Source organism: Penicillium arizonense (genome assembly GCF_001773325.1).
Source record: "Penicillium arizonense strain CBS 141311 chromosome Unknown PENARI_contig023, whole genome shotgun sequence".
Lineage (NCBI taxonomy): Eukaryota > Fungi > Ascomycota > Eurotiomycetes > Eurotiales > Aspergillaceae > Penicillium > Penicillium arizonense.
This window is the reverse complement of record NW_019173300.1, coordinates 146,637-171,736: the sequence shown is the minus strand read 5'-3', so window position 1 is coordinate 171,736 and position 25,100 is coordinate 146,637. Positions and strand designations below refer to the sequence as shown.

Below are 25,100 nucleotides of genomic sequence, written 5' to 3'. Positions count from 1 at the left end.
AAATCATTCCATTCCACCCACGAACAAAATCCGGTCCTCAGCCACCAAGAAGGACATGACATGTTGTCCCACTTTGAGAGAGATGTCAAGATACCAAGAAAATCAGAGTCCACCTGTCTGAAATGTTCTTCTCTGTTGCAGATGATCAGTGTAGCCGAAGGCTATCCCTAGCTCGCTTTGGACATGACCTTTGTGTTTTCAATCCCTCTTGATTATGTAGAGTTTCAGGTCGGTTGGTCTGAAGCTCTTTGTCTGTTATGACGGATGTGGGGACCGGGGAGATATAGTTGGGGGAAGAAGGGAAGGTAGAAAGTGTGGTTTTACAGGTTGAGATATGATATGAGATGGAGGATAGGAATTACGGATATCAAGTAAAGACGAAAACGAGGTCAAAACCAACGAAAAGGTAAAGATGTCCATGGAAACGAGAAAAAGTGTACTGAACTATCTACCAAAAGAGGTTATCTCTACCCCCAATACCATTGATCATACTACAGCAGATACTCTACGAGAAACTGGACTATACACGGAAGATACATACACAGCTTGGTCTAGCTAAGTCCTCTTCAACAGGAAGCATGTATTAGAGCCAGTAACTTATAGTATAACTTAACGTGCATACCCAGGAGTTTAGGTATAACGTAAAGTAATAACTCCAAAACATGCAGTACTTCTAGGTTTTCATTTTCAATACTCCGTATATCCTTTTGGGTCGTGTTCGGACACAACTTGTAGAATGTCTATAAGAGAAAGATAACAGAAATGCGACTAGAGCAGAATGCCTTTTACACAGCCCCAGAGCAAATAGACAGACTATCAGAGACTCATTTGGTGTCATGAAGTCGAATAGAATGAATCATCAGTATGAGACAGAATGAGTCAATGGAGATAAGTAGTGGTACAAGTTCCAGTATACAATACACCATACTGGACTAAGTACCAGTACACACCGCCCACCATTCTGACTCGCCTCTGCGGCTCCGGCGGGGCAAACCGAGCACGGCAGCTGATTGGCCCGAGCTTTTGATCTTTTTCAGTTTGGATCGCACGTCTCTGCAATATTTATTGTCTCTCAGGCTTCTTCTGATATTCGAGCATTAGTCCATTTCTCTTCTGGTAGTGAAGCAGTTTCTGTTTCTCTGTTCGATCCTCCCCCTCAATCTCGACCCTCGACCCTCGACCCCGCTCTCACCACCTTTTTTCCCTCATACCGGTCTTTCCACTCTGATACTCCAAGATGGCTGTCCGCGCACAATTCGAGAACTCAAACGAGTGAGTCTGATATACAGATGTGGCTACAACATGGTTCTGACCGGATATTACAGGGTCGGCGTTTTCTCTCTCCTGACCAACTCTTATGCGATCGTTGCGGTTGGCGGTTCGGAGAACTTCTACAGGTGTGCCTACCCAGGGAGATGGATGGAATTGGGACTAGGATTGGAAAACTGCGGTTGAGATTGGAATCGGCTGTGGCTCTGGCTATGTTTATGGCATAGCTGTCAGCCATATTATACCACCATCTCAACCCGGAATCCCCATTCCATCCTAGTCCAATTCCCGCAAAAACCAAAGGAACTCCAAACTTACACACAAGTCAGCATTTTCGAGTCTGAACTTCAAGATGTCATCCCCGTCTGTCACGCCACCATCGCCGGAACCCGCATTGTCGGCCGTCTGACCGTCGGGTAAGTCGACAATTCACCACCCGCGGAGGCTCGGTAGCCACCCATATACACCGAGCAACAACTAATATATCCTCTATAGTAACCGCAAAGGTCTCCTCGTCCCCACAACAACCACAGACCAAGAACTGCAACACCTGCGCAACACGCTTCCGGACGAAGTCAAAATCCAACGCATAGAAGAGCGCCTGTCCGCACTGGGCAACGTCATCTGCTGCAACGACCACGTCGCAATCGTGCACCCGGATCTGGAGCGTGAGACAGAAGAGATGTGCGTCTTTCCCACCCATTCCCTGCCCTTAGATATCCAACTAACACATCCCAGCATCGCCGACGTCCTCGGCGTAGAAGTATTCCGCCAAACAGTCGCCGACAACGTCCTGACCGGCTCATACATGGCCCTTTCCAACCAGGGTGGAGTTGTCCACCCCAAGACCTCAATCCGCGACCAGGACGAGCTCTCCTCGCTTCTGCAGGTTCCTCTCGTGGCAGGCTCTGTGAACCGCGGCTCGCCCGTCGTCGGCGCCGGCATGGTCGTCAACGACTGGCTCGCCATTACCGGTCTCGACACCACCGCCACCGAGCTGAGTGTTATCGAGTCTGTCTTCCGACTTGGTGAGATGGGCCCTGGTGGATCTGGCGCTGGTGCTGGTGCCGTTAATAAGGATAGTATTGTGGAGAGTTTCTATTAGATTGGTTGTCACTCCGTAATGGATGTTGCAATTGGTTTGGGATTTGATTCTCTTGGTGCAATGCTGTGCTTGTTTTCTGTTTCCTTGTTCCATGTTCCATGCTTGTCGTTCTGGTTTGACTGGGCTTTGATTTGATTTGATATGATATGACTCTTTTTTCCCCTCCTGGTCTGCTCTGCTCGCTCCGTTTGTTGTATTGGTCATTTGGGTTTGTGATGCTTCTTGCATCTACTTGAATGGATTGTGCATATGATGGATGTGTGGCAATATTAGATCTAGATGTTGACAATGATGATCATGATTGAGATGGTCTGGTGTTGTATGGCTCTGCTACACTTGTAGAATTGTACTGTAGACTGGGTACAACCCATGGTAGATCCATATGCTCAGACATAGACCTATACCTAGGTATAGGTCTAGGTTGCAGGTGTAGGTGTATAGGTACACCTAATTCCCCTCCCTATCCATATCCGTATTCATACGTTATGTACAGACAGAATACAAATATAAAGAAATAAAGATCATCTCAGCCAAATCGCAGACTGCGACTGCGAATTGCGTTGCGAATTGCAAATTATGGGCGCATCGGGGGTATTGACGGCAATAAAAGACAAATAGTCGAAAGAGAGAGAGGCGGGGAAGTAAAAGGTATGAAATAAAACATTGTAGAAGCGAAAATAAGCATGCAAAAGCTGTCGAGATATTGGTCTCCCCTGTTTCATTCTTTCTCTCTCTTTCGCTCGCTTTTGGGTATTAATGCACATGTTGGGCAAGTCAAGTAAGACATGGTAATGTCGAAGGCAGGTTGATTAGACCTGTCCCTCGATGCTCTGTGGATGTGAGCTCTGGTTCTGGTTCTGCATTTCGGCCTCTGTTTCTGTTTCCATATTGCCGTCGTAGCCGCCTGCACTGTCCTTTGGAGGAGGGGGTGGAGGCGGAGACGGGTCATCGCCTGCATTCCCCATGCTGGTATCGCCATCGCCATCTTCTTCTGGTGTTTCAGCCGGAGGAGGCGGCGGGGGTGGAGGTGGAGGTGTGGATTTTTGCCGTTTGGAGGGAGAGCTGTCCACGTCCTGGGCGCTGTCTCCATCGCCATGACCGTTGCGCTTGCGCTTGAGGGTGGCACTAGCGGCATCGTCCAACGGAGAAGTCCCAGGCGCAGCGTCGGCCTCGTCGTCGGACATCTTCAAGTCTGCTTCGGGGGGCTCGGATGACTCTGCACTACCCTTTGGCTTTTCCGTCTTGCGCTTCTCGCGCTGCTTGTACTTGGCGGCTGCCTTGTCGAAGAAGGACTTGCAGTAGCTCTTGACTGTTTGTTGGTGCTTCTCACTGATCTTGGTTGGATCTGCGACACGGTTCTTCTTGTAGTCACCCTCAACAAGCTTCTTGGCGGTCTATCACAAGAGGTTAGCATTAGTCTGTTGGCAGGCGAAGAATTCCGGGCACTGACCTCCTTGGCAAATCGCTTCAGATCATCTTTCGGGATCTTGTGCTTGTAGTGGTCGACGACATGCTTGATATGAGGGAATAGCTGTGCTGCGTTAATGGCTGTATACCAATGCTTGAGGTTGTACCCACTGTGTTCTCATAAATCCTCTTCTGCTTTTCGAGTGGGTATTTCTTCCAACGTTCCTCATCCTTGCTCTTCTTCTCCGGTTGCTCAGTGCTCGGTTGAGGCGTAGCCGGCGTAGCGCTCTTATGTTCAGAGGGTGTGCGGTCCTGGGCATTCACAATCCCATCGATAATGTTCTGCAGCGCCAAGTTCTTCTGCTTGACAGGCAGGCGGCCCGCAGGTGTAGTAGCAGGGAGAGTCGGCCTTTCCCAGGTGGTTTGGTTCCCAGCAGTGTAATAGTAAACCCGCCCAGCTTGATCCTCTGCAGCGAACCAACCCTCGGGCAATGGCTGGCGGCCACGTCGGCCTCCTCTCTGCCGATGTTGGTTCTGCTGTTGACCTCGGTCCCTTCGTTGCTGCGCTGGCCCGCGGGGAGGAGCTTCATATGTGGGAGAAGGAGAACGAGTAACAGATCGTTTGGGCTGATCACGCCCAGACTCGCGGCGTTCAAACTGGTTGTTGATTGCCTTGGTGGCATCCTTGCCACGCTTCATGCGCGGAATGCGGTAGGCAACCTCCAGACCAGCCCAGCTCTCGAGCAAGGCGACGGCCTTTTTTGCCACGCGCTCATCATCACACGTAGTCAAAGGCTTGATGTTCGCCTCGATCTTGGAGTCCTGAATCTTGTTCCGAGTGAGACGAGGGAATCCATCCAGAATGTTCATAATTTGCAAGACGACATTCTGATCATCCTTCCACATGGCCAGCTGGGAGTTCAAAATCTGATATCCGTGCATTCGGATAACACGGTTGCGAACACGCTCATCCTCGCAGCGCTGTACACGACCAAGCAACTTGACTGCAATCCACTTCTCCTGACACTGCACAAGAGCTGCCATGACCTTGGTGACACCGTCCTCGTCCAACGACTTGGGCTGCACGCTGTCCACGTACTCCTCGTCATCTTCCTCGAGCTTCTTCTTCTTGGGGCGCTTGGCGACCACCGTATCCCAGCCATCGGCTTCGTCAATGCCGAGAGCCTCAATCGTGGCATTGGACAGCTTGGTCGCACGTTCCGTCTGGGTGCGTCCACCGATGAAACCCGTGCACATGGGCTCTCCACAATAGCAGGGCTGGGGATCAGCACCGTACCGGTCCACATTGTAGTTGAAGACCAATTCTTCGCCGGCTTGGATAGCTCGTTCCGCAAAAATACCCATGCGCAACTTCTCACCCACCACCCACTTATCCACATAGCAGTTGGGGTTGCACGAGTGATTGCAGAACCGTCCCAAGTTTCCTCGCTTGGTTGCATCGACAAACTCGCCCTTGTTCAAGGACATAAAGTAAAAGTGCTTGATGCCCTCCTCATCGTATTGTCTCATCCGCCGCCGAAACTGCTGCTCCCCCACAACCTCGCCCACATATTCGTAGATCAACTGGTGTGGATCCAAATTCGTTTCCGCGCGTAGGCCGAATCCCTTCTTTTCGGTTTTGATTACAGACACCTGTGCAAATTGTCGTTTCTGGAAACGCTGGTTCCGACAGTCCGAGCCGCAGCCGCAGTCCCCGACACATTCGATTTTGGTCGCGCGGTTGATACAATCCGAATCTTCGCCACATGCTAGATTCTGGCCAATCTTGGGCTCTGCTGTCCCGTCAGCGATCAGCTCGTTTCCAGTAGGGCGGGCTCGCTTGGAGACACCAAGACTCGCCATCACTTACCCCACTCCTCAGCGCAATCACATTCCATCGCATGCTCAGTGTAGCCCATGTACTTGTTGGCGTAGGCACAGCCATTAATCTGTTCAAACGTGGCAAGCGCATCCTGCGTGCTATCCGGCAGGTGAGTGTACAGCGGAGGCGGCCGCGACACCTTCTGCGACGAGCTTCGGGATAGCCTGGGCCGTTGACCGGGCTCCTGCTTGAGGTGCATCTCATCCAGCTTTTCTTCCTTCATGTCGGAGGCATCGGATTGGGAGCCGGGGGACTCTTTTTTCGGGAGAGGAGATCGGAGAGGAGATCGGGAGGAAGTGCGCGAGTCGCCATTCTTCTCCATCTTAACTGCCTGGGAGTCCGCGTTGTCATGGGCAGACATGACGACACGGACGAAAGAATTGATTAAGCCTAAATGAGAGAAGAGCAGAATACGAATTCTGCCAAGAGGCCGAGGAATCAAGGGGTCCAAAGCGGTAAAGAGAAGATCTGAATTGCTTTCGAAGCTATTGTTATTTCGCGTGTCATTCACTCTCACCGCCCTCGGTTTATCCAGGCCCGTGTTCCTAGCATTATATTGGATCGGTGGACTCCACGATGCTCGCACATTGCACTTGGGAGATTATCTCCACTCCAAATAAGATCTATGACGGGCCACCTGAGCATGGAGAATGAACGTGGATACGATTTTGAAGGATATTCCGGAATGGCATCGGAGTCACAGTTCAGTCCCTTTGGCTGTCAGCGATCTAGTCCGTACACAGGAAAAGGGGAAGACCAGAGATAAGAGCAGGGGCAGTGCCAGCTCTGCTACATGAATGCCAGACTCTGCAAGACAGGTCCATAGGTCCATAGGTCCAGGACTGCAAGTACAGTAGGTTTATGGCAAGAGCGGGAATCGATTGGGTGGGAGCGTTCAGTCAAAAGCGCGTCTGCAGAGTCTGTGCGTGCATACTACTGTATACTCTGTTTACTCCGTGTAGAATACTCCTCAATTGTAACCACCTGGGCAGGTCTAGTATATCTACTGTAGACATACTGAGTCCCGTGACTGCCATGTGGAAATAAGAAATCCTGATCCATGGTTGCGGATATCAAAAGTCACCCCCTTTCCCGTTACTGTATTTACCTCTCCACTTCCTCTTGACGCGCTTTTGTTTACGATCGACCACCCTAACCGCCCCTGGGCCTAGCTTCAAACAAAATCATTTTTCTCGCAGGATGACCCAACGTCCCGGGCCATTGCTGTCCTATCACAATTCTCCCCGGGCTCCACGACACTACAGTTTTACCAACAAAATCGTCGAAACATCAATCCAGGGCCACTAAAAACAAAAGAAAAAACCGCCCGCCAGCTGTCCCTTGGCTCTGGAACTGCCAGGGCCAACCGTTTCCGAACCACAGATGCCTCCTGAGGCTAAGATGCATCTGCATCTGCATCTCAACTGTTCTACTCCCCCCACTCAACCCCTCGATCGTACTTTTGAGAACAATTCCAGGCTCCCCGCTCCCCTAGTGGTAATTTTGCCTTCGAACCTCTTCTGGAAAAGATGAAACTGGCCCGGCTGAACCGCCTGTACGGGTCTGATACATTATACGTGTAATACACCTCAAAGCATCGTCCCTGCAGCTTTCCTTCCCGAACGTCTCCTGCGCGATCCCGGCTGCTCAAGTCCGTTTGGCCAAAGCGTCGCAAGAAAGGGGATTGATGGAGGTTTGTTCTGCGCTTTTTTTCTTTGGCTAGGAAGCCTTCAATTGCTCGTTTTCCCTGTCCCTTTAGTTTCGTCTAGATGGGGACATAAGAGGCCCTCTCTCGTTCTGTCGCGTGTTTGGATTGGTTTTCTGTTTTCTTTTTTTCTTTTTTTTCCCTTTCCCATGAAGAATTGGGATATTACAACTGTCGCTCTCTTTTTCTCGAGATAGTCTGGGAGGCTTTCTTTGCTTTTGACTTTTGTCTTGGGGGAAAGGGGAAGCTGGCTATTATCCGCTTCCATGGTCTGGACATGTCGAATTCATCTGATAGGCCATGGACTGAGGAGGACAAGGTAAGCGGGAATGGCTTCTTCACGGGTGAACAATGCGCTGATATTGAACCTAGTACACCCTACTCACGGAGATCCTCAAAAAAGCCGAAATGCCTTCAAGTCATTTAATCAACTTGATTAAAGACTTCAACGTCACTCCAAACTGGGAGCATATCCCCCTCCCACAAGGTATCATCCATGCGCCGAAAAGGGCTTTGCAGATCGATATCAAGGCTAACACGACATTTTGGTCAAGGTCGTTCTCTCAGCGCGTGCAAGACAGCCTTTCTCAATATGTGTCAACAGGCCATCCACCCTCCAAAACATCCAGCGCCGTTTCCACGCTCCGATATGACCGGTCCGCCAGCACCAGACCCCATGCGCAAGCGGCCATTGTACCCATCCGACAAGCCATTACCGCGCGCAATCCAGCCCAGACCACCGGCCAGCACCGCGTCCTATAGCAGCGAAAGCGGTGCCTCGGCCCAGCTCTCCCCAACACTGGACCCGGGCACCGGCGAACCACCTCGCAAAAGAGGTCGCCCGAGCAAAGCAGAAACAGAACGGCGTAAACTTGCAGCAGAAGCCCGCGGTGAAACCTACCCTCCACCCCGTCGTTCGAATTCAGCCAGACTCAAGATCACTCCTTCGCCCACCAGCCCGGCGGCTGGCCCTTCTACCCCGTTTCCGCAATCGATCGCGCCTCAGGCTTTTGGACCAAAACAAGGTCACATCCAAGCTCATGGCCGTAGCCACAGCCATAGTATTGGCCACGTGCCAAGTCCAATGATGTACGAAGCGTCCGCAATGCGCTCAACAGTCCCACCAGGCCCATCGATAAATGACGAAAGACGCGATTTTCCAAGTCGAAGTATGCCTGGTCCTAGTCCTGCTGCTGTCGCCGGTCCCGGTCCCAACATGCGCGAGCTGCCCCGACCAACAGAAATGGGTCATCACCTCCCAGCACCACGCATCCTCCAACTAGGTCCTCCAGATGCTTTCCCCAGACTCAGCAACCCAGCCGAACGGCCCTACAGCTCCATCGCAAGCAATGATAGGTACTCCCCGTCGGATAGTGGCCGCCGTGACTCAGTAACTAGCCGGCCTGATCAACATCAACCACCGTACCCGGAAGGACGGATAGGTACGCCAGCGGAGAAACCCCCACGATGATATTTTTCATTCCTATCTATGATATGTTATCTGAATTTCTTTTATACTGTCATTTTCTTTCGCCTTCGACTGCACTCCCAGCATTGTTCGCTTTTGACTTTGACGTTGATCTTTTGCTTTGCTGCCAACCGCCATGAATGAATGATCTAGCACCCATTGATGACAATAGACAGCGTTTGTGTTGCGTTTATTGTGTGGTTCTTTGCTCTTCTGCTCTTCTGCTCTTCCTCTTCAAGCTACATCACCCTGCTCTTACCCTTCTCCAACAATTACACCCCTACTCGACAACGTCTCCTCTCGACAAATTACGATGTCTCCCCATTTTGATTTACCTTGTCTTCCTACCTACGCACCAAGATGTATAGGGTATAGGTATAGGCACCAGGACGGGAAATACCCTCTTACAACAGTGACCTTCATAAAAAGATTGATGCGTCTATGTTCCCCATGTTCAATGAAGATAACGGCTATTTGCTTTTTCGACCCTTGATATTTCGTTCTCATGATTGAACGTTTGCAATTCTGCGCCCAAGCAAGCCTGTCCTTTTTGCTGCTTCCAGTCGTCTCTCGGGCAATTTCAATTTCAATTCAGTTTCAATGTCACCTTTCGAATGCGAACTGTGACTTGATTATGTTATGTGAAGCCCATGATCAAAGACAAGTCATTTATGCCAACTGATGCCTTATATGCCTCGCATCTTTCTTTTTATTGTCTATTTCTTATTCGCTGTTATACTTCCTCTGCCTTTTCTTGACATTCTGCTTCTGCTTTTGCTTCTGCTCTTGCTGCTGCTTCTGGTCCTTATTTATCTACATTTCTTTACCACCCAGTGTCGAGTCTAGCGTGCTATGCATATAACGACGCAGATGTCTCTTGCTCTTGCTCTTGCTACAACATGACGATGGTGGTCCTCTGAACCTTGGGTCGTACGATGTGATATGATTCTCATTTCAGGCCTGTTTACTGTGTATTATTTTATTTGACCTTGTTATACTTTTGATCTGATTCTTATCTTGATTTTGGTTTCCGTTTGTGGTTACTGATTCTTGCTTTTTGTTTCTATTCAATCTTGACTTTGACTTATTTATTGACTCCTTGGATAATATCTTCCATTCTGAGGCTGTTAATTCATATTTATCTTCTATCTTTCATGGTTTTTCTTGTTCCTTCTTACATGGATGATAATCCATCAGTCTCTAGGCTAGACTTCGCTTTAGTGACTCCATTTGTGTAACCCTCAGCCCGAGTACGAAGAAACCTCCCTGTTTAATAGGATAGATGTAGAGCACGGCCAATCAGAACAAAAGGCCGAAAACTGGTTTGCTCCCCGTAACTCAAATGCCCAAACAAGAAAGATGTGCAGCTGACGAGAAACTCAGAATGTGAGAATATAAAGCGGACTAGAGCCGGGAACCGTTCTTGTCCTCGATCAAGTTGAATATATCCCTACAATGCCAACATATACTATAATCCCTTACAACCCCAGCATTCCAACCCATCATTCCGCACCATCAGCCTTCCCCCTCACCCGACCAAGAAGCCGCCGCAGCTGAGTCTTGGAATTCTCCGTCCCGTCCTTAGCAGACACACCCGTCGCCTCAAGCGAAGAAGCCTCAGTATCAGGAACAGCCTGTGAAGAAAGTGAAAGACGCTTGGCAGGGTGAGGATGAGGAACAGTCTGACTACCCTGAGAACCCTGCTCCTCGCCATCACCACCCCCATTCCCATCACCGCCCTCGCCCTCCCCACCAGCCCTCTTCTTCTGCATCTGCGCGCGCAACGCACCAGCAACAGAACTAAACGCTGACGGCGCAGACTTAGCAGGCGAATACGCGAACCGCTGCCCAATCTGCAAATCAAGCGCCTTCTCTTTGGCCAAGCGCATGACCTCCTCTTTATTCTCGACGCGACGGGTTAGGTAGACCTTTGGTCCGGCTTGGCGGTTGCCACGGTCTGATTCAGAGAGACTGTGTTTGATGCGATCAAGTTCCATTCTATACGCAGTTTCGTAAATATTGAAGTCTGCTGCGCCGGGTGATTCGCTGACGATTTGGACTGGTTCTTCTTCTGTTTCCATCTCGCTGGTGGGTTCCAGGGTGCTTTCTGGTTCTTCGAAGATCGGTGCTTCCGAAGCTGCTGTTATGGGGTCGGTGCTTGGTTCTGTGTGCGAGGTTCCCGTGTATGTTGATGGTCCGATGAAGAGGTATGGGAATTCTTCTTCTAGGGGGTCTCGTGCGTGCCCTCTTGTTCCTTCTAGACTGCGCTTTGTTGTTGCTGAGCTGGCGCGAGAGGGGATGTGAGGAGATGCTGATTGGGAGTAGGCTGCTTCTTGAGTGTCTGCTTGGCCTGGAGATCGACCGGTGCGGGAGCTAGAGTCTTTTCGCTCGGGTTCGAAGACTCCGCTTGGTCTTTGGCTGCTGCTTGGGCTATGGTCTGGTCTTGATGAGAGGCTGGCTGAGTCGCTCGACCCTATGGTACCTGAATCTTCGCGGAACCCTGCGAAAGGGTGTCGTCCAAAGACCTTTCTTATACCAGCACTTAGACCGTAGCCGTGAGCTTGTGGTTCTCCTCCTACAGTTGGGAAGGGCTCATCTGGGTCCATCTCCATTGGCGGTTCGACGAAATAAGCTTCGTGGTCTCCGCCAAGAATGCTCTGCATGGGAGTTTGCGGTTTGGTAGGATCCATGAATCGTTTGAATTTCTTGACTGCTTTCATCTGGGTCTTGTTAACGACGTTCAGGATGCACGGATCAAATCACTTACCACAGTCATGAGGCTACCCATATTAGTTGTAATGGCCGAGTTCATCTCCTCCTCCGTCGGAGGTGCAATGATCAGTGAGGTATTCTCCTCAAACGACAGCAAAGGATCCGTCCCATCCTTCGTTACCCAAGGGTGTTCCTGTACATCTGGTCAGCATTGGCAAATAATGTACGACTCAAGTCACTCACCCGTAAGCCAAACATATCGATCCGTTTCTCCGGATCTTTCTCCAGGATTCGTCCCATCAAATCCTTGAATTTTTCGTCCGCCTCGTCTTCGCATACAGGGGAATCCCCTCTGATGCTATCATACAGTTCGAAGATACTCTGTTTCTCGAACGGCAGCTTGCCATATCGAAGACAATATAGAGTCACTCCCATGGACCAGATATCCGTTGCTTTCCCGGAGACATCACCGTGCTTGACAACACACAGCTCTGGCGGCAGAAACGCTGGAGAACCAGCAGACTTGGCTGTGAACATATCAGAGTCCTTTTCAAACATCTCCGATACACCAAAGTCGACTACTTTCAGCACATCGTCATTGGTCAACAGGCAATTGTCCGGCTTGATGTCTCGGTGGACGATGCCCTGAGCATGAAGATACTCAATTCCCAGGATCAGATCGCGGAACCAGCACCGACAGTGCTCGTCGTCATATGGATCCGCCCTCTCTTCTAGTCCAACCTTCATGATCACGCCCTTCTTGCACATTTCCATCACCATATATAACGAGTCCTCAGTCGGGTCATCCAGTACCTCGATCAAGGACACCAGGTTATTATGGTTGAGCTTCTTCATGATCGCAATCTCCTCCTTGATCAAATACAGAGAATTCTTGGCAGTCTCATCATCATCCCCAGCAGGATGACGATGTAACGGCGAGTTAAATCCCGTGCCTGGTCTCCTCGGGCCTCTGGGTCTTCGCAGTAAATGCGACTGTGCACGTTTTCTTAAACGGGACTTGGAGAACTCTTTAACAGCCTGAATTTTCAAATCACCGTCTGACAGTTAGCACGGTTTCACCCCCAGGTTTACCAGTGTGCAAGAGCTCATACATATTCATTCCCAAACTGGTCGGCAGCCAGATGGACCGCGCCGAATGACCCACGCCCGATCTCCTGCTTGATCACATATTGGTTGATACGGTGCTCGGCCGTTCCATCATCCTGACTTGTAGTATACGCGGAGCGGGCGTCCAGTGTTTCCTATCTCCCGGTATCAGTTCTCCGAGTCTATCACAGTATCGAGAAACCGACCTTCACCGGACGCCTAGCTCTTGGATTTCGACGGCGATGTCTCTGCGGACTATCATATGATGCAGCAGAGCTAGATGCATGCGTCAGTATGATATATCATATTAGGCGAGACAGTCTCCGGTTTTGCAGGATACTCACGCAACTCTGCTAGGTCCCGGTCTTGCATTGCTGTCTAAGGAGTCGAAGGAGGGCTCTGCAGAGACATCCGAGACTGGGATTTCCACATTCTCATCCATTGAAGTACAGTAAGTACTGTAGGTGCAGACGTTGAAGGTGTGGGGTAAAAACGACGTTGGAGCGGGGGTTTTGATAACGTGAGATGCGGGTGGTCAGCCTTACGAGCCCAGAAGTACGGAGTTCAGCAGAATTTATAAATAAAAATACAAAGAAAAGAAAAGGACGAATGAGCGTAGATTTCTAGGCAGCTCCTTTTCTGATATGTTGTCGGGGACGACTTTCACCGCCCCAGCCAGCTACTCCCCTGAACATCAATCAACACTTGAGACAGCCAAGCTACACCATGGTCGTCTACTCGTTCTACATCTTCGATCGCCACGGTAAATACATACTACCTCCACTGCAATAACTCAGCTAATGATTCTTCCAGCCGAATGCATCTACAAACGCCGGTGGCTACCGCGCCCAACCTCCACCGTGGGGAAATCCCGGTCTGACACTACCTCCGGACAAGCACCGACCGGCCTCGGCCAAACAGTACGATCAACAGACGATGACTCGAAGCTGGTATTCGGAACGGTCTTTTCACTGCGGAATATGGTGCGCAAGCTAGGCGGAGACGATGACAAGTGAGACCCCTGAGATCAGCCAGCAGACCAGACCGGACAGCTGGTACTTTGGATAAACCCGGCTGACACAAGGTGCATTGCTTAGTTTTGTGTCGTTCACCACTAGCCAGTACAAGCTGCACTACTACGAGACGCCGACGAATACCAAGTTCGTCATGCTGACTGACCTGAAGAGTCCCAGTATGCGCATCGCACTGCAGCAGATTTATATCAATCTCTTTGTGGAATATGGTTCGTATGCGAGAATCTGCCGATGGGATATGGGCTTATTCTTTTGTCTGTTAGTGGTCAAGAACCCCCTCTCTCCGACCGAGCATCCTGGCGGTGTAGGTGTCAACAATGAGCTTTTCGAGGAATCATTGGAGCAGTTCGTGGTACGTATCATTTTGTTTGGCATGTTGCCATAGTTGTTGACATGTTTTCTGATATGGCAGCAGACTCGAGTTTTGTCATGATGTCGAACCGCAAGCTACGATCCGATTCCGTGTTCGAGACTGAGGCTGTGAGGTCGCTGCATAGTCCATGAGATCAAGTCCATGAGAGGCCGGGAGAGAGATAGAGAGAGAAAAAGGAAAGAGAAGAGGTGGTAACTCTCACCGCTGGGACATACGAGCCAGCACCGGCATGGACACACACCCGGGATCCTTCCAGGCTACAAAGATGGCATATCTGCAATTAAGGGCACACCGCAACGGTCTCGCCATCTTTCACAGACACCTGTCGAGCACCACATACAATCTGGTGATCAAAGCCAAGTGCAACAGGGTAGCATCCATACCGCCTTTTCAGATGGCTGGCAACACTCAATGAGACGAGCTCTCTCCCCACGTGGGAAAATCGGCGCCACTGTCGGGTCCACCAGGGCACCGGGGACCGGCCCGCAATAGCTCATCCGGTTATTTCAACCAGGAACAATGAACAAACCAAATAACGTTAACCTCCGTGTCTGTTTCAGAGTCCCTGTGCGTATCTATCAATCAGAATCCCAGGATCCAGTGCGGGATGACTCGGGATGAACAATCCCTGGTATAACGCAATACGAGCCAATTGTCGCACTACCGCGATCAAATCCCGATATCAACTTCCATCCTGGTCTCCACGTGCAATTGCCTCTAGCCATAATTCCCGCTGTCTTCCTCCAGGGTTGTAGATAACAGAACAAGCCAACCCGAGCCCAGAACCAGCGGATTGGTAGCTGAAAGCTGGAGGCTGAAGCTAGAGCCCAGACCACCCTCTTACCCGAGGTATAATAGCCAAGCTATGCTGCCAAGAAGCCCATTTCCAAATTCGGCCAGCGTGGCTTGTGCAGAGCGCATGGGCGTGCATTTTCCGTTGTACATGTACATGCAGTAATCTGTGCAGTAATCTGTGTGCAGTGACCCGACGAACCGATAGGTTGAGTGCTCTGGATGGGAGAGGGTGTGAGAATTGAAAGTAGGAATTGGATGATGGATCATATGCTAGAGCTGACACTGGTGATTGCTATTGGATGGATGGCGTATAAGGTAGTAGACATGCTACAGAAACAAAACTAGTCATGCAAGCCGCATTATAGCCACAGCCAGCTCCTCTTCAGCTCCTCAGCTTCCCGTCAGCTTCGGGCAATGTTAGCTCTTACATGTACGGAGTACATTGTAACTTACCTATACAATGACCAGCTACCTTCCTAGCTAGGAAAAGTCCAAGCAAGTCCATTAACAAAAACAAGACCAGACCACAGCTTATCTAAAGCTCAGACCATATCTACCTGGCAATAATATGCAATCCTGCCTTCCAGTTCCAGTCTACCAGGTAAGAAAGCAGAAGCCAGAGTTCCAAGCAGAGATAACCCTCCTGCACCGCAGTTCCAACCCCACCAATCCCCCATCCCTGGCGTATGAGTTGTCCCAGATGCAAGCTGCAGGCGAACTGGCGGTCAAGCACGGTTGAAGTCGGGATTGGATTGCAATTTAGATTGGATGGGATTTAGATTTGGGCTGGTTGATGGCTTTATGTGATCTACATACTACTGTAATATGTGCTACCTAAGAATCATCTGTGTGGGTTAGGTGCGGGAGGGGGTTGTACAGTGTACATCGGGGTGATATAATGTCCTATACTGTAGTAGCGTACTGCTGTACTATAGAGGATACAGTTCGAGGGGTACGGAGTATACTTCAGAGCGAATAGCTACTGTGTACTTGTTGTAGATGAATTGCAGGTCTACCGGAAATTAAGAGGATTACGGCTAGCTATCTGATTGGACCATGAAAATCCCTCGTAGTGGTAACGGAAGCTTGTGTGGGAAAGTGGACTCCAGCTGCATGTGGTATTACTGTAAGTATTGTATCTTGAGCCGAGGTCAATATAACATTGGCTTTGAGAAACCCGGGGTAATTGTAAGTTAGTTGCCTAGTTAGTAGGTACTCTGTACTATACGAAACCAAAGACTGCACCGTGCCCCCACAGGAAATTAATTCGACCCGAAGAGACGGTGAAGATATATGCGAATCAAGTGCAGAGATAGGCTAGTCTCTCCTCTGTCATCTGCCTGTCCATCTGTCCGGTCTTAACATTCAAACTTTCATCTACGTGAATGACGCTAGTAGAAGCTCCTTAACTGTCTCCACGACCCCAATAGGGGGATGTGCAGGATGACTGTTACGTAGCGGGGATCGTCCGGTAATAGAAGCAGTGAATAGGAAATGGTGTCTAGAAAGGGCAATGCCAATGAGAATGTTCCAATAAGACGTGAGCACGGATATAAGCGGCAGGTGACAATGGGAAGGTTTCCAGTTCAGGATTGTACTCTCCAGGATGCTGTACAGAGTCAGAGTACTCTGTACTCTGTATACTCGGAGGAAATGTAAGGCCACCCCAGATTGAATCTCCATTTCCTGTAGACCCATACCTATCCCCCACCTACCGTACACGGTAATGAAGCACGTCTGGGAATCGTATGCGGCTAATAGCTCAACAGAATCTGTACCCCTCTCCATAGAGAACCGCCACACGGCCCTCCAGCGCGAATGGAAGCGGGGGCGCTCGAATCATAAGTTATAAGAGAAGTGAAGTGAAGTGCACAGCCTCCAGTGGCGGATTGGGATATACAGAAGCGACGTCACGTACGGAACGTCATCGGGTCAGGAAATCCAGCTCTTTCCGAAAAAAACATGTACCGAGTATGTACCGTTTCATTAAATCTTGTCACCACTTGCGAAGTATCATTTAGCCCGTAACCCCATACTAATACTACCTTGGACCTGCGCCACTTTGCATTTGTAATTAATTTCAGCAAAATAGTAGAATAAAATTTATTAATCAAATATTGAATAGAATAGAATAGAATGAATACATTTGTAAAATGAATAGAATAGAAATAAAATAGAATAGGAATAATGTACGTCTCACAGGCTGCAGCCCTGGAGGCTGCAGGTTTTGCCATGCTGAGCGAGCATTAATAAGATCCCACACCCATGTACGTTCCCTCGGCCCTGTAATTACACATACACTCTGGTATTTCATCTCAAAATTATCCCACTTCTCTTTTTTTTCTCTCATATACCTGGGGCTTGCCTGGCTGCGCGGAGTCGTTCTCATCTCTTTGTTTGAGTCAGTCTTGCCTCGGGCCCTTTTGCTGGTTCAGTGGCGCACTCTCGCACTTTCGCACTTTCGCAGTTTTGCTCTTCCTCATATATCCTTACTTTCCTACCCTCACGTCTTCTTGGGGACGACGTGGAATTTTGTAATTTCACCTCTCCAACACCTCTTGATCCACCGCACATGACTCCGCCTTCTCCTTCACCTGTGCCTTCCGCAGTCTCCTCCGCCGCAGCTTCACAACATTCGCAGGACCCTCGGGATGGTGACCCTTCGGTAACACGCGCCTTCGCGGGCATGAACCTGTCCGCCCATCCGAACGGGGATGTTCTCCCCTCGCCGGCTCTCTCCCCCGGCAAACCGACCAAAGCAACCATGGCCTCTCGCCTGACTCGCATGTTCTCCGGCACGGGGAAATCCACTCCTACCCGCGAGCACGATGTGCACCGGGATCTATCCGACAGCAGCTTAGAAAGCATTCACCCAGCCAACGGCAAAGAGAAGCCGTCTTCGAAACCTCCCTCCCAACCAAACTCCCGACCTCCTTCTAGACCTCCTTCACGAGGTGCAAACTCCCGAACCCCATCCCGGAACCCATCGCTCAAGAGCGAACCTGTGGCGCATTCTGATAAGAAGAAGACCGACGACAAGAAGTCAAAAGAGGGAGTTGCTCCCGCTCACAAGCGGTTCGAGGTCTTGCCTGAACACCTCGGCAACCATTCACATCATCTCCGCAGTGCCAGGCGGCAAGAGAAGTTGACTGACCTCCTGCGCGATATGCTGGGTGGCCGGAAAAAGGACGACCAGGTGGATGAGCAGCAGCTGTCGCTCATGTCGACCTGGATTGACCAGTTCAAGACCGAGCGTGATAAGCTGGCAGCTGATAAGAAGGGTGGTCCAAACGCCACTGCTTCGTTGGTCGACAAGTACGGCAAGTGTCAGGAGATTGTCGGTCGTGGTGCGTTCGGTATCGTTCGCATCTCGCACAAGGTCGATCCTCAAGATTCCAAGATGGAACAGCTCTACGCGGTGAAAGAGTTCCGCCGTCGGCCACAGGAAACCACCAAGAAATACCAAAAGCGACTCACTTCTGAATTCTGCATCTCATCGTCGCTTCGTCACCCTAACGTCATTCACACCTTGGACCTCCTACAAGACGCCAAGGGCGATTACTGTGAAGTCATGGAATACTGCGCCGGTGGGGACCTCTACACTTTGGTCCTTGCTGCCGGCAAGCTCGAAGTTGCCGAAGCAGACTGCTTCTTTAAGCAGTTGATGCGAGGTGTGGAATATATGCATGAGATGGGTGTCGCACACCGTGATCTCAAACCGGAAAATCTGCTCTTAACCACTCACGGTGCCCTCAAGATCACCGATTTCGGCAACGGCGAATGCTTCCGCATGGCTTGGGAAAAGGAAGCCCACATGACAGCCGGACTCTGCGGGTCAGCACCTTACATCGCCCCCGAAGAATACGTTGAGCGGGAATTCGACCCTCGAGCAGTTGATCTCTGGGCTACAGGTGTTATCTACATGGCCATGCGAACAGGTCGCCACCTCTGGCGTGTAGCGCGTAAGGAAGAAGATGAATTCTACCAGCGCTACCTCGACGGCCGTAAACACGAGGATGGATACGCTCCTATTGAGACGTTGCATCGAGTAAGAACTAATCCCCCTGACCAGGCCGTGCCAAAACTCATGAAATCTCAGGCTCGTTGCCGTAACGTGATCTACTCCATTCTCGACCCTAACCCTTCCCGCCGCATCAATGCCTCACAGGTCCTCAAATCAGAATGGGTCCGCCAGATCAAGCTGTGCAAGGCCGGCGAGGAAGGTTTCTGAGTGATGAGTGATCCATCAAAAATTGATTGGACTCGGTACCTCCCAAGGTTGTGTATCCGCTCCTCTCAGGGTTTGGAAGTTCTTTTACATTCCTCTATATTTACACTGGGTGGTTATTTGTTCCTAGACCCATTCGAAGTGAAGTTCGGCGAGGATGTCTGTTTTATCCTTTGAATGCTCCTGAAATAGTAAGGAGGCCCGTTTTTCATTTTCATTCCACTACGTCCCAACGACAGCTAGCTTGTTTTTTCCGTTTTAGCTGTTCTTCCTGTTTCTGCTTTTGGCTCCGGCGCATATTGTCTCCAGCCTCTTCAGCCTGTATCTTTGCCCGTGTCTTTTATCTATGTTTTATTCCATTTAGCTATGGGGGTGTACCGGATTATCATGTGCTCAACGTTCAACTCAATGCAACGAAGAATCATGACCCATTTCATTCAGTCCGATTTCTCGCTTTCTCTCTCTTCTTTCTTTTCCAGAGATTCAATCTTCCGTGTTACTGCTTACTATTTCACCTTTCTTGCAGATACCTCTTTCATTTCGGCGTTGGCATTCTTGACTTTTCTTCATTCCCTCCCCCCTTGTACTACTATTAACGAGCCATCATTTGATGGGCTGCAGGTGGGCATTCCTACCGGAGTGCGGATTCAATTCTGGATCCTGGGGTATGCTTGGCTCTGGTTTAAGTACCCGGATCCTACTCTGTTATCTGAAGCAGAACAGAGCGGGGTTAGCATAGCCACGCGATCAGATCAACCCGGGATTTGCATTTGTATCTGGTCTTGGTGGGATGTTCACCTGATGTTGGAACTCTTTTCGGTTTGTCTTTCAGTCTCACTTTTATTCTCGTTGAGCTTCTCGTATATATTGCATGCATTTGTACATATCGCCTTAGGCAATGAATTATGTTTTGCCAATCTCGCACAGCATAGCAATTATGTTTAATCTATCTACTATCATACAATACAACGATACCGACAAAAAGATACAAATCAAATACTGGAAGCAAAAAGATATGCAAGCGATGGGATTCGAACCCATGCAACTTTCGTTACCAGGATTTCCGTTGACGGATATCAAGTGTGGATGCTTGAATCTGGCGCCTTAACCAACTCGGCCACACTTGCACAGTTTGATTTGTTTGTCTGAATTTGGGATCCGTGACCGTATGGAGGGCATGGTGTTTGTGTATGATAGAACGTTAATGGATGATGTAATTGACTAACAGTATCAAGGAAAATATAGTTACTATCAGGGCAATACAAAGTCAGTCTTACAATACTCTAGCTAGTACTCCGTATATGTGGACTGCATCATGAAATATCCAAAAATCACTCAAGAATCCACAATACTATACTGTATAGTCGGCACCCAAGTTCTATCCGACGAAGCCGAATGTTACAATAAATATCCACCTAGAAAATACGCCTGTATGGCAAGTACTAAAAGCAACCAATTTCTTTGTTGAATACTAAAACAGGAAAGCCAAACCAAAACCTACTTACTAACGCCATAAGTTACAAGCAAACATTGAATGATATCCACCGCCCAACCCATTTCTTTAGGCATCATCATTTCAGTCTGGGCAAAGTGGATATCTGCAATATGTCTGCATATGCAGCTTGGACAACGCAGAATGGTGTCCTTCGTCTTCGGGTTCCGCGGGTTTTTGTGGCGAATTTTTCTCTGCCCTATGGGGCTGTTGGGGCTTGAGGTTGTGGCTTCTGTTTTGGACTTTCCTATTCTGGTTGTCGCCGTCGCTTTTTGAGGGGCGGTGTCGGATGATATTTGGTGAGTTTTTGATACGGGTTCGGATGGGGGTTGTGTATGCCGGTGTATTGTATCTAATGTATATTAGATGCTTGGGTGGGCTGTCTACACTAGGGTATTTTCGGATATAAGTTGAGTGATATCTATGGAAATGACGGAAGAAATTGGTTGTGTATTTGCGTTTCTTAGTTCAAACGCTGATATACTATAGCCGTGTGACTTCTATCTCAATATCAGTAGAGTACTTCGGGAAACAAGTCTTGCAAGGAATATTCCAATCTTTATTCTCATTCCCATCCTACCTACTCACAACCCCATATTACAGAACTAATCAAGGCCAAAGCAACTGCTTCACCCATTTACAATCATCCTTACTCCAAACATACTGCAACCGCTGATGAAGCCGACTAGCATGCCCCTGCCAAAACTCAACAGCATGAGCATCAACAGCATAAACCCTCCACTTCTCAACCCCAGCCATAGAGTCCCTCCTCAAAGCCTCCTTAGTAGCAACTAACTTCCTCTCCAAATCCCGCCGATCAACAAGAATCTCACTCTGCTCTGACGCAATAGCACTAACCTTCGAAGCAACAGGTCTAGCCGCATAATCCATGGCACTCTCCTCACCAGGCAACGCAACAGCCCGCCCCTTCACCCGAACCTGTCTAGCGAGCAAAGGCCAGTAGAACGTCAATGCAGCCGACCCATTGCCAGCCAACTGTTTGCCTTTAGGGCTATCAGCCTTCACGGCGAAATGCCAGCCGCGACTATCGACGTTCTTGAGGATTAAGACACGCGCGTCTGGGCATCCTTCTTTGTCGACTGTTGAGACTGTCATTGCGTGTGGTTCGCGCACGCCTGCCGCTACCGCTTCGTGGAACCAGTTCTTGAAGGCATCTTGTGGGGTTGGGGGGAATGTGTCGAAGCTTAGGTCTGGGAATGGTCCTTCCAGTACTTTTGTGGTGCGGAGTTCTGTTCTGAAGGAGGTGTCGTCGATGGACATTCTGATACAGTACTTTGTTTATGGCCTTTATGTTGTCGATGAGTATCCGTTGTTGTGGTGTAGGTTGAACCATGGATAGGGAGTATGTTACCTTGAGGGGAGTGTCTTGTAGATATCTGTTTGAGAATTGAATATTTGTCTATATACTCGGGAGTTACATCCCTTTATATATCGGTAGACCGGCTTCGGCCCAGGGTGTGTTTGTGAGTCACTACGCGTGTCGCACTCCGGACTTGTTGCCATTGGTGTCTGATCCTGATTTCCACTCAGTTTGGTGAAAACCTCATATGAACGTGATATATGAAGCTTATAATTTATTGTATACGTTGTAGATTAATGCGTTTTAGTGAGATGACAAGTAGATAATAGATCAGACTGCTTAGATTGGGTATAGTAAGAGGTATTGTATTGAAAGTAGGGCAACGTCACGAATAGCCTGCAAATCCTGCAAAATCATGAACACCTACACTGTAGACACTGTCGAGTGCAACTTCATAGCCCTGTAGCCCTACCGGATGTGGTTACGTCACTTTACATAAGCACTCAGCCACGGAGCCAAGCCACATCGCAAGGCAGAAAGCCATCTTGGCTCTGACCAGGTACTCAACAGTACTTTGCGATACTTGTCCCGGTTCATCTGCCTCACTATTACCATCTACACACGCCATACAAGCCTACTCTGCTCTACTTCACATTGACAGTTCCATCCTCCAACCACCGCTGCCATGTCTTGGGCAGGTACGCCACCACACCCCCACCGGAGTCATTCTCCGACACTGGCACGATCTAATAGAACTGGATAGGGTTCAAGAAGAATGTCAACCGTGCGACGACACAGGTGATGATGAAGACGGGTGAGTGATGGGTCTAATTTTACCCCGCAATGGAGTGGCCGATCGACGATATCTGCCCGTCAGGGTCTGTGGTCAAGAAAGCAGGCGCTGACTGGGAATTGGATAGGGCATGTTGAGAGGACGAATGATCGCGACTATGAGATTGAGGAACGGTATGTCGCTGTCTTGTTGGCTATGTGAATGGGACTGACTCGGTCGTTTAGACGATACCGGACTATGGAGACTGCGGCGAATCGGTTGCAGAAGGAAGCTAAAGGATATCTGGACTCACTACGAGGTGGGTTGTGATCTGATATGGGTGGGATTGGCAGGTGCTGACTCTCGCAGCCATGACGGCGTCTCAAATGCGCATTGCAGAGACCATCGATGCATTCTACGGCGACGCAGGCACAAGAGACGGCGTGAGCCGGAGCTACAAGCAAGCCGTCGAGGACCTCGACGCTGAGACCATCAAGGCTTTGGATGGACCATACCGGTAGGATCAGTCACCATAACTGTCCAGCATATCACTGACACGAATAGAACCACTGTCCTCGACCCTATCTCTCGATTCTGCGCCTACTTCCCCGACGTCAACGAATGCATAAAGAAACGCAACCACAAGCTGCTAGACTATGACGCCATGCGCGCCAAGGTCAAGAAGCTCGCCGAAAAGCCCGACAAGGACGTGACCAAGCTGCCGCGGACCGAGCGCGAAGCCGAAATGGCCAAGCAGGCCTACGAACAGCTGAACGAGCAGCTCTTTAACGAACTCCCGCAGCTGATCGACCTTCGTGTTCCCTACCTCGACCCCAGTTTCGAAGCCCTCGTTAAGATCCAGTTGCGTTTCTGTGCCGAGGCGTACTCGCGCATGGCACAGGTGCAGCAGTATCTCGACGCTGAGACGCGCGATCAATATGCCAAGGGTGATCTGGATAATCGGGTTGAGGAGGTTTTGCAGGAGATTCGGGATTTGAGCATTGCTGGGACTGTTTAGGGTCTTGGTTTGGAGTTTATGAGCATAATGCCTTATTACGGGATTGTTATTCGCCTTTGTCGCCCTTATTTCTTGTCCCTGTTTACGTGTTCATGCTTGATAGGAGTCTATACTTCACTCTATTCAAGTCAATGCAATGCATGCAAATGCAACATATAATCACAAAGGTATAATCACAAAGGGTATCACAATATCCAACATATCATACATTTACCCAGCCCAGTCCTCAATATAGACAAGACAGACAGACTCTTCATCAAGACTCAACTCGATAAAGCTCCTCAGCCAGAACCTTCACAACAGGCTCCGCAGCCCGATGATAAGCCGCCAATTCCGTCGGAGTCACATTCGAAAGAACATAATCCGACACAGCACCCTTGTCCCGACTATCGGGCCTCCCAATCCCAACCCCAATCCTCAAAATCGACAAATCAAGCTTCGCACCTCTCCGCGTAGGGTACAATCCCTTCCCGCGCAACGTCTCGCAGATACTAATCAACCCACGATGTCCGCGCAAACTGGCAGACTCAGGTCCACCGCGTTTAACGCGGACTTTACCGAGTGGTGATTCGAGTTCGTCGTGGAGAATAACAAGCGTTGTGGGGAAGGTGGATGTGTTTGCGCTGGTTGTAGAGGTAGAAGTTGGAGAGATTCCATTCCCTCGGAGCATCTCGTTTTGGGAAACTGCCCATTTCTCAAGTTGGCGCACGAGTTTCGGCCCGGTTACGTTCATGTAGGTTGGGCTGTACCATGTTTCGTGGAAGGCGCCTGTGTTGGGGAGGGTTGTTGGGAGGAGGGGTGCTACTGCGTCTAGGAGGAGGTGGCCGGCGCTATGGCGGGTTTGTCTGTAGGGGGCTTTGTTGCCGATGGAGGCGATGAAGAGGAGGCGACGGGGCTCCATCGGAGAGTGGGAGGTGTGGGAGGAGAGAGAAAAGAAAGTATGGATATAATTTGTAGATTATAAATTTTAAATGCAGGCTATAGTGATAGAAAAGGACAAAATTGGTAATCTGTCATGGATAACCTAGTGGGAGGCTCACCGCCAAGCCAGTAACCTTGCTTAGAGGAAACTCAGCTCGTACTGGTGCCTGGTACGAATCCCGGGGTCGGCATTTTCACTCGTGCGAGTAATCCACGACGCTGGAGGCCGCTAAGCAATGGAGATGAACCTTGAGGGAAGCAATTCTGCAGAGACATCTCCACCCCAGGATGGCGTCGCCAGATTACACCGTCCCGTTACAGGGAAGTTGGCTATTTGGTGTGACTACTACTTTTTTGCCCAGCCATCATGCACACACATTCTTCTTCTTATATAACACATTTCATTCTATCAATCTACCTAGGTGACTTGTCTTTTTCTTTTTTGCTTTCGCGATGTAGATGTCTCGTGACTTGGCTTGATAGATCTGATA

At 49.7% G+C, this 25,100-nt stretch overlaps 9 protein-coding genes across 9 annotated transcripts; 5 read left to right on the top strand and 4 right to left on the bottom strand.

The window, feature by feature from the left end:
• Positions 1–1,237: 1,237 nt before the first annotated feature.
• Positions 1,238–2,374, top strand: PENARI_c023G10152 (translation initiation factor 6; the record flags this gene model as incomplete). Its single annotated transcript, XM_022635604.1, has 5 exons — positions 1,238–1,272; positions 1,326–1,397; positions 1,599–1,685; positions 1,765–1,953; positions 2,008–2,374. The coding sequence occupies 5 exons, from the start codon at positions 1,238–1,240 to the stop codon at positions 2,372–2,374; spliced, it is 750 nt and encodes a 249-aa protein (XP_022484517.1).
• An 809-nt stretch (positions 2,375–3,183) lies between these two features.
• On the bottom strand, positions 3,184–6,024 carry set2 (SET and WW domain protein; the record flags this gene model as incomplete). Its single annotated transcript, XM_022635472.1, has 4 exons — positions 3,184–3,768; positions 3,825–3,905; positions 3,953–5,574; positions 5,652–6,024. The coding sequence occupies 4 exons, from the start codon at positions 6,022–6,024 to the stop codon at positions 3,184–3,186; spliced, it is 2,661 nt and encodes an 886-aa protein (XP_022484513.1).
• A 1,621-nt stretch (positions 6,025–7,645) lies between these two features.
• PENARI_c023G04134 (putative AT DNA binding protein) lies at positions 7,646–8,839 on the top strand (the record flags this gene model as incomplete). Its single annotated transcript, XM_022635528.1, has 3 exons — positions 7,646–7,687; positions 7,741–7,855; positions 7,923–8,839. The coding sequence occupies 3 exons, from the start codon at positions 7,646–7,648 to the stop codon at positions 8,837–8,839; spliced, it is 1,074 nt and encodes a 357-aa protein (XP_022484647.1).
• A 1,499-nt stretch (positions 8,840–10,338) lies between these two features.
• Positions 10,339–13,097, bottom strand: PENARI_c023G07220 (serine/threonine-protein kinase; the record flags this gene model as incomplete). Its single annotated transcript, XM_022635566.1, has 6 exons — positions 10,339–11,556; positions 11,604–11,741; positions 11,792–12,586; positions 12,661–12,810; positions 12,862–12,931; positions 13,000–13,097. 6 exons carry the CDS (start codon positions 13,095–13,097, stop codon positions 10,339–10,341), a joined length of 2,469 nt encoding a protein of 822 aa, XP_022484554.1.
• Positions 13,098–13,381: 284 nt separating this feature from the next.
• PENARI_c023G11118 (TRAPP subunit BET5) lies at positions 13,382–14,554 on the top strand (the record flags this gene model as incomplete). Its single annotated transcript, XM_022635615.1, has 5 exons — positions 13,382–13,418; positions 13,469–13,667; positions 13,753–13,898; positions 13,953–14,041; positions 14,285–14,554. 5 exons carry the CDS (start codon positions 13,382–13,384, stop codon positions 14,552–14,554), a joined length of 741 nt encoding a protein of 246 aa, XP_022484575.1.
• A 2,875-nt stretch (positions 14,555–17,429) lies between these two features.
• On the top strand, positions 17,430–19,088 carry PENARI_c023G05935 (serine/threonine protein kinase SAT4; the record flags this gene model as incomplete). The annotated part of the gene is made up of 1 exon (XM_022635545.1): positions 17,430–19,088. One exon carries the CDS (start codon positions 17,430–17,432, stop codon positions 19,086–19,088), a length of 1,659 nt encoding a protein of 552 aa, XP_022484542.1.
• Positions 19,089–21,186: 2,098 nt separating this feature from the next.
• PENARI_c023G05358 (pyridoxine/pyridoxamine 5'-phosphate oxidase) lies at positions 21,187–21,858 on the bottom strand (the record flags this gene model as incomplete). Its single annotated transcript, XM_022635538.1, has 1 exon — positions 21,187–21,858. The coding sequence occupies one exon, from the start codon at positions 21,856–21,858 to the stop codon at positions 21,187–21,189; it is 672 nt and encodes a 223-aa protein (XP_022484539.1).
• A 725-nt stretch (positions 21,859–22,583) lies between these two features.
• On the top strand, positions 22,584–23,688 carry PENARI_c023G03656 (amphiphysin-like protein RVS161; the record flags this gene model as incomplete). The annotated part of the gene is made up of 6 exons (XM_022635519.1): positions 22,584–22,596; positions 22,662–22,712; positions 22,819–22,864; positions 22,916–22,989; positions 23,040–23,187; positions 23,235–23,688. The coding sequence occupies 6 exons, from the start codon at positions 22,584–22,586 to the stop codon at positions 23,686–23,688; spliced, it is 786 nt and encodes a 261-aa protein (XP_022484608.1).
• A 256-nt stretch (positions 23,689–23,944) lies between these two features.
• On the bottom strand, positions 23,945–24,589 carry PENARI_c023G12478 (aminoacyl-tRNA hydrolase; the record flags this gene model as incomplete). Its single annotated transcript, XM_022635627.1, has 1 exon — positions 23,945–24,589. The coding sequence occupies one exon, from the start codon at positions 24,587–24,589 to the stop codon at positions 23,945–23,947; it is 645 nt and encodes a 214-aa protein (XP_022484589.1).
• Between the last annotated feature and the right edge of the window lie 511 nt (positions 24,590–25,100).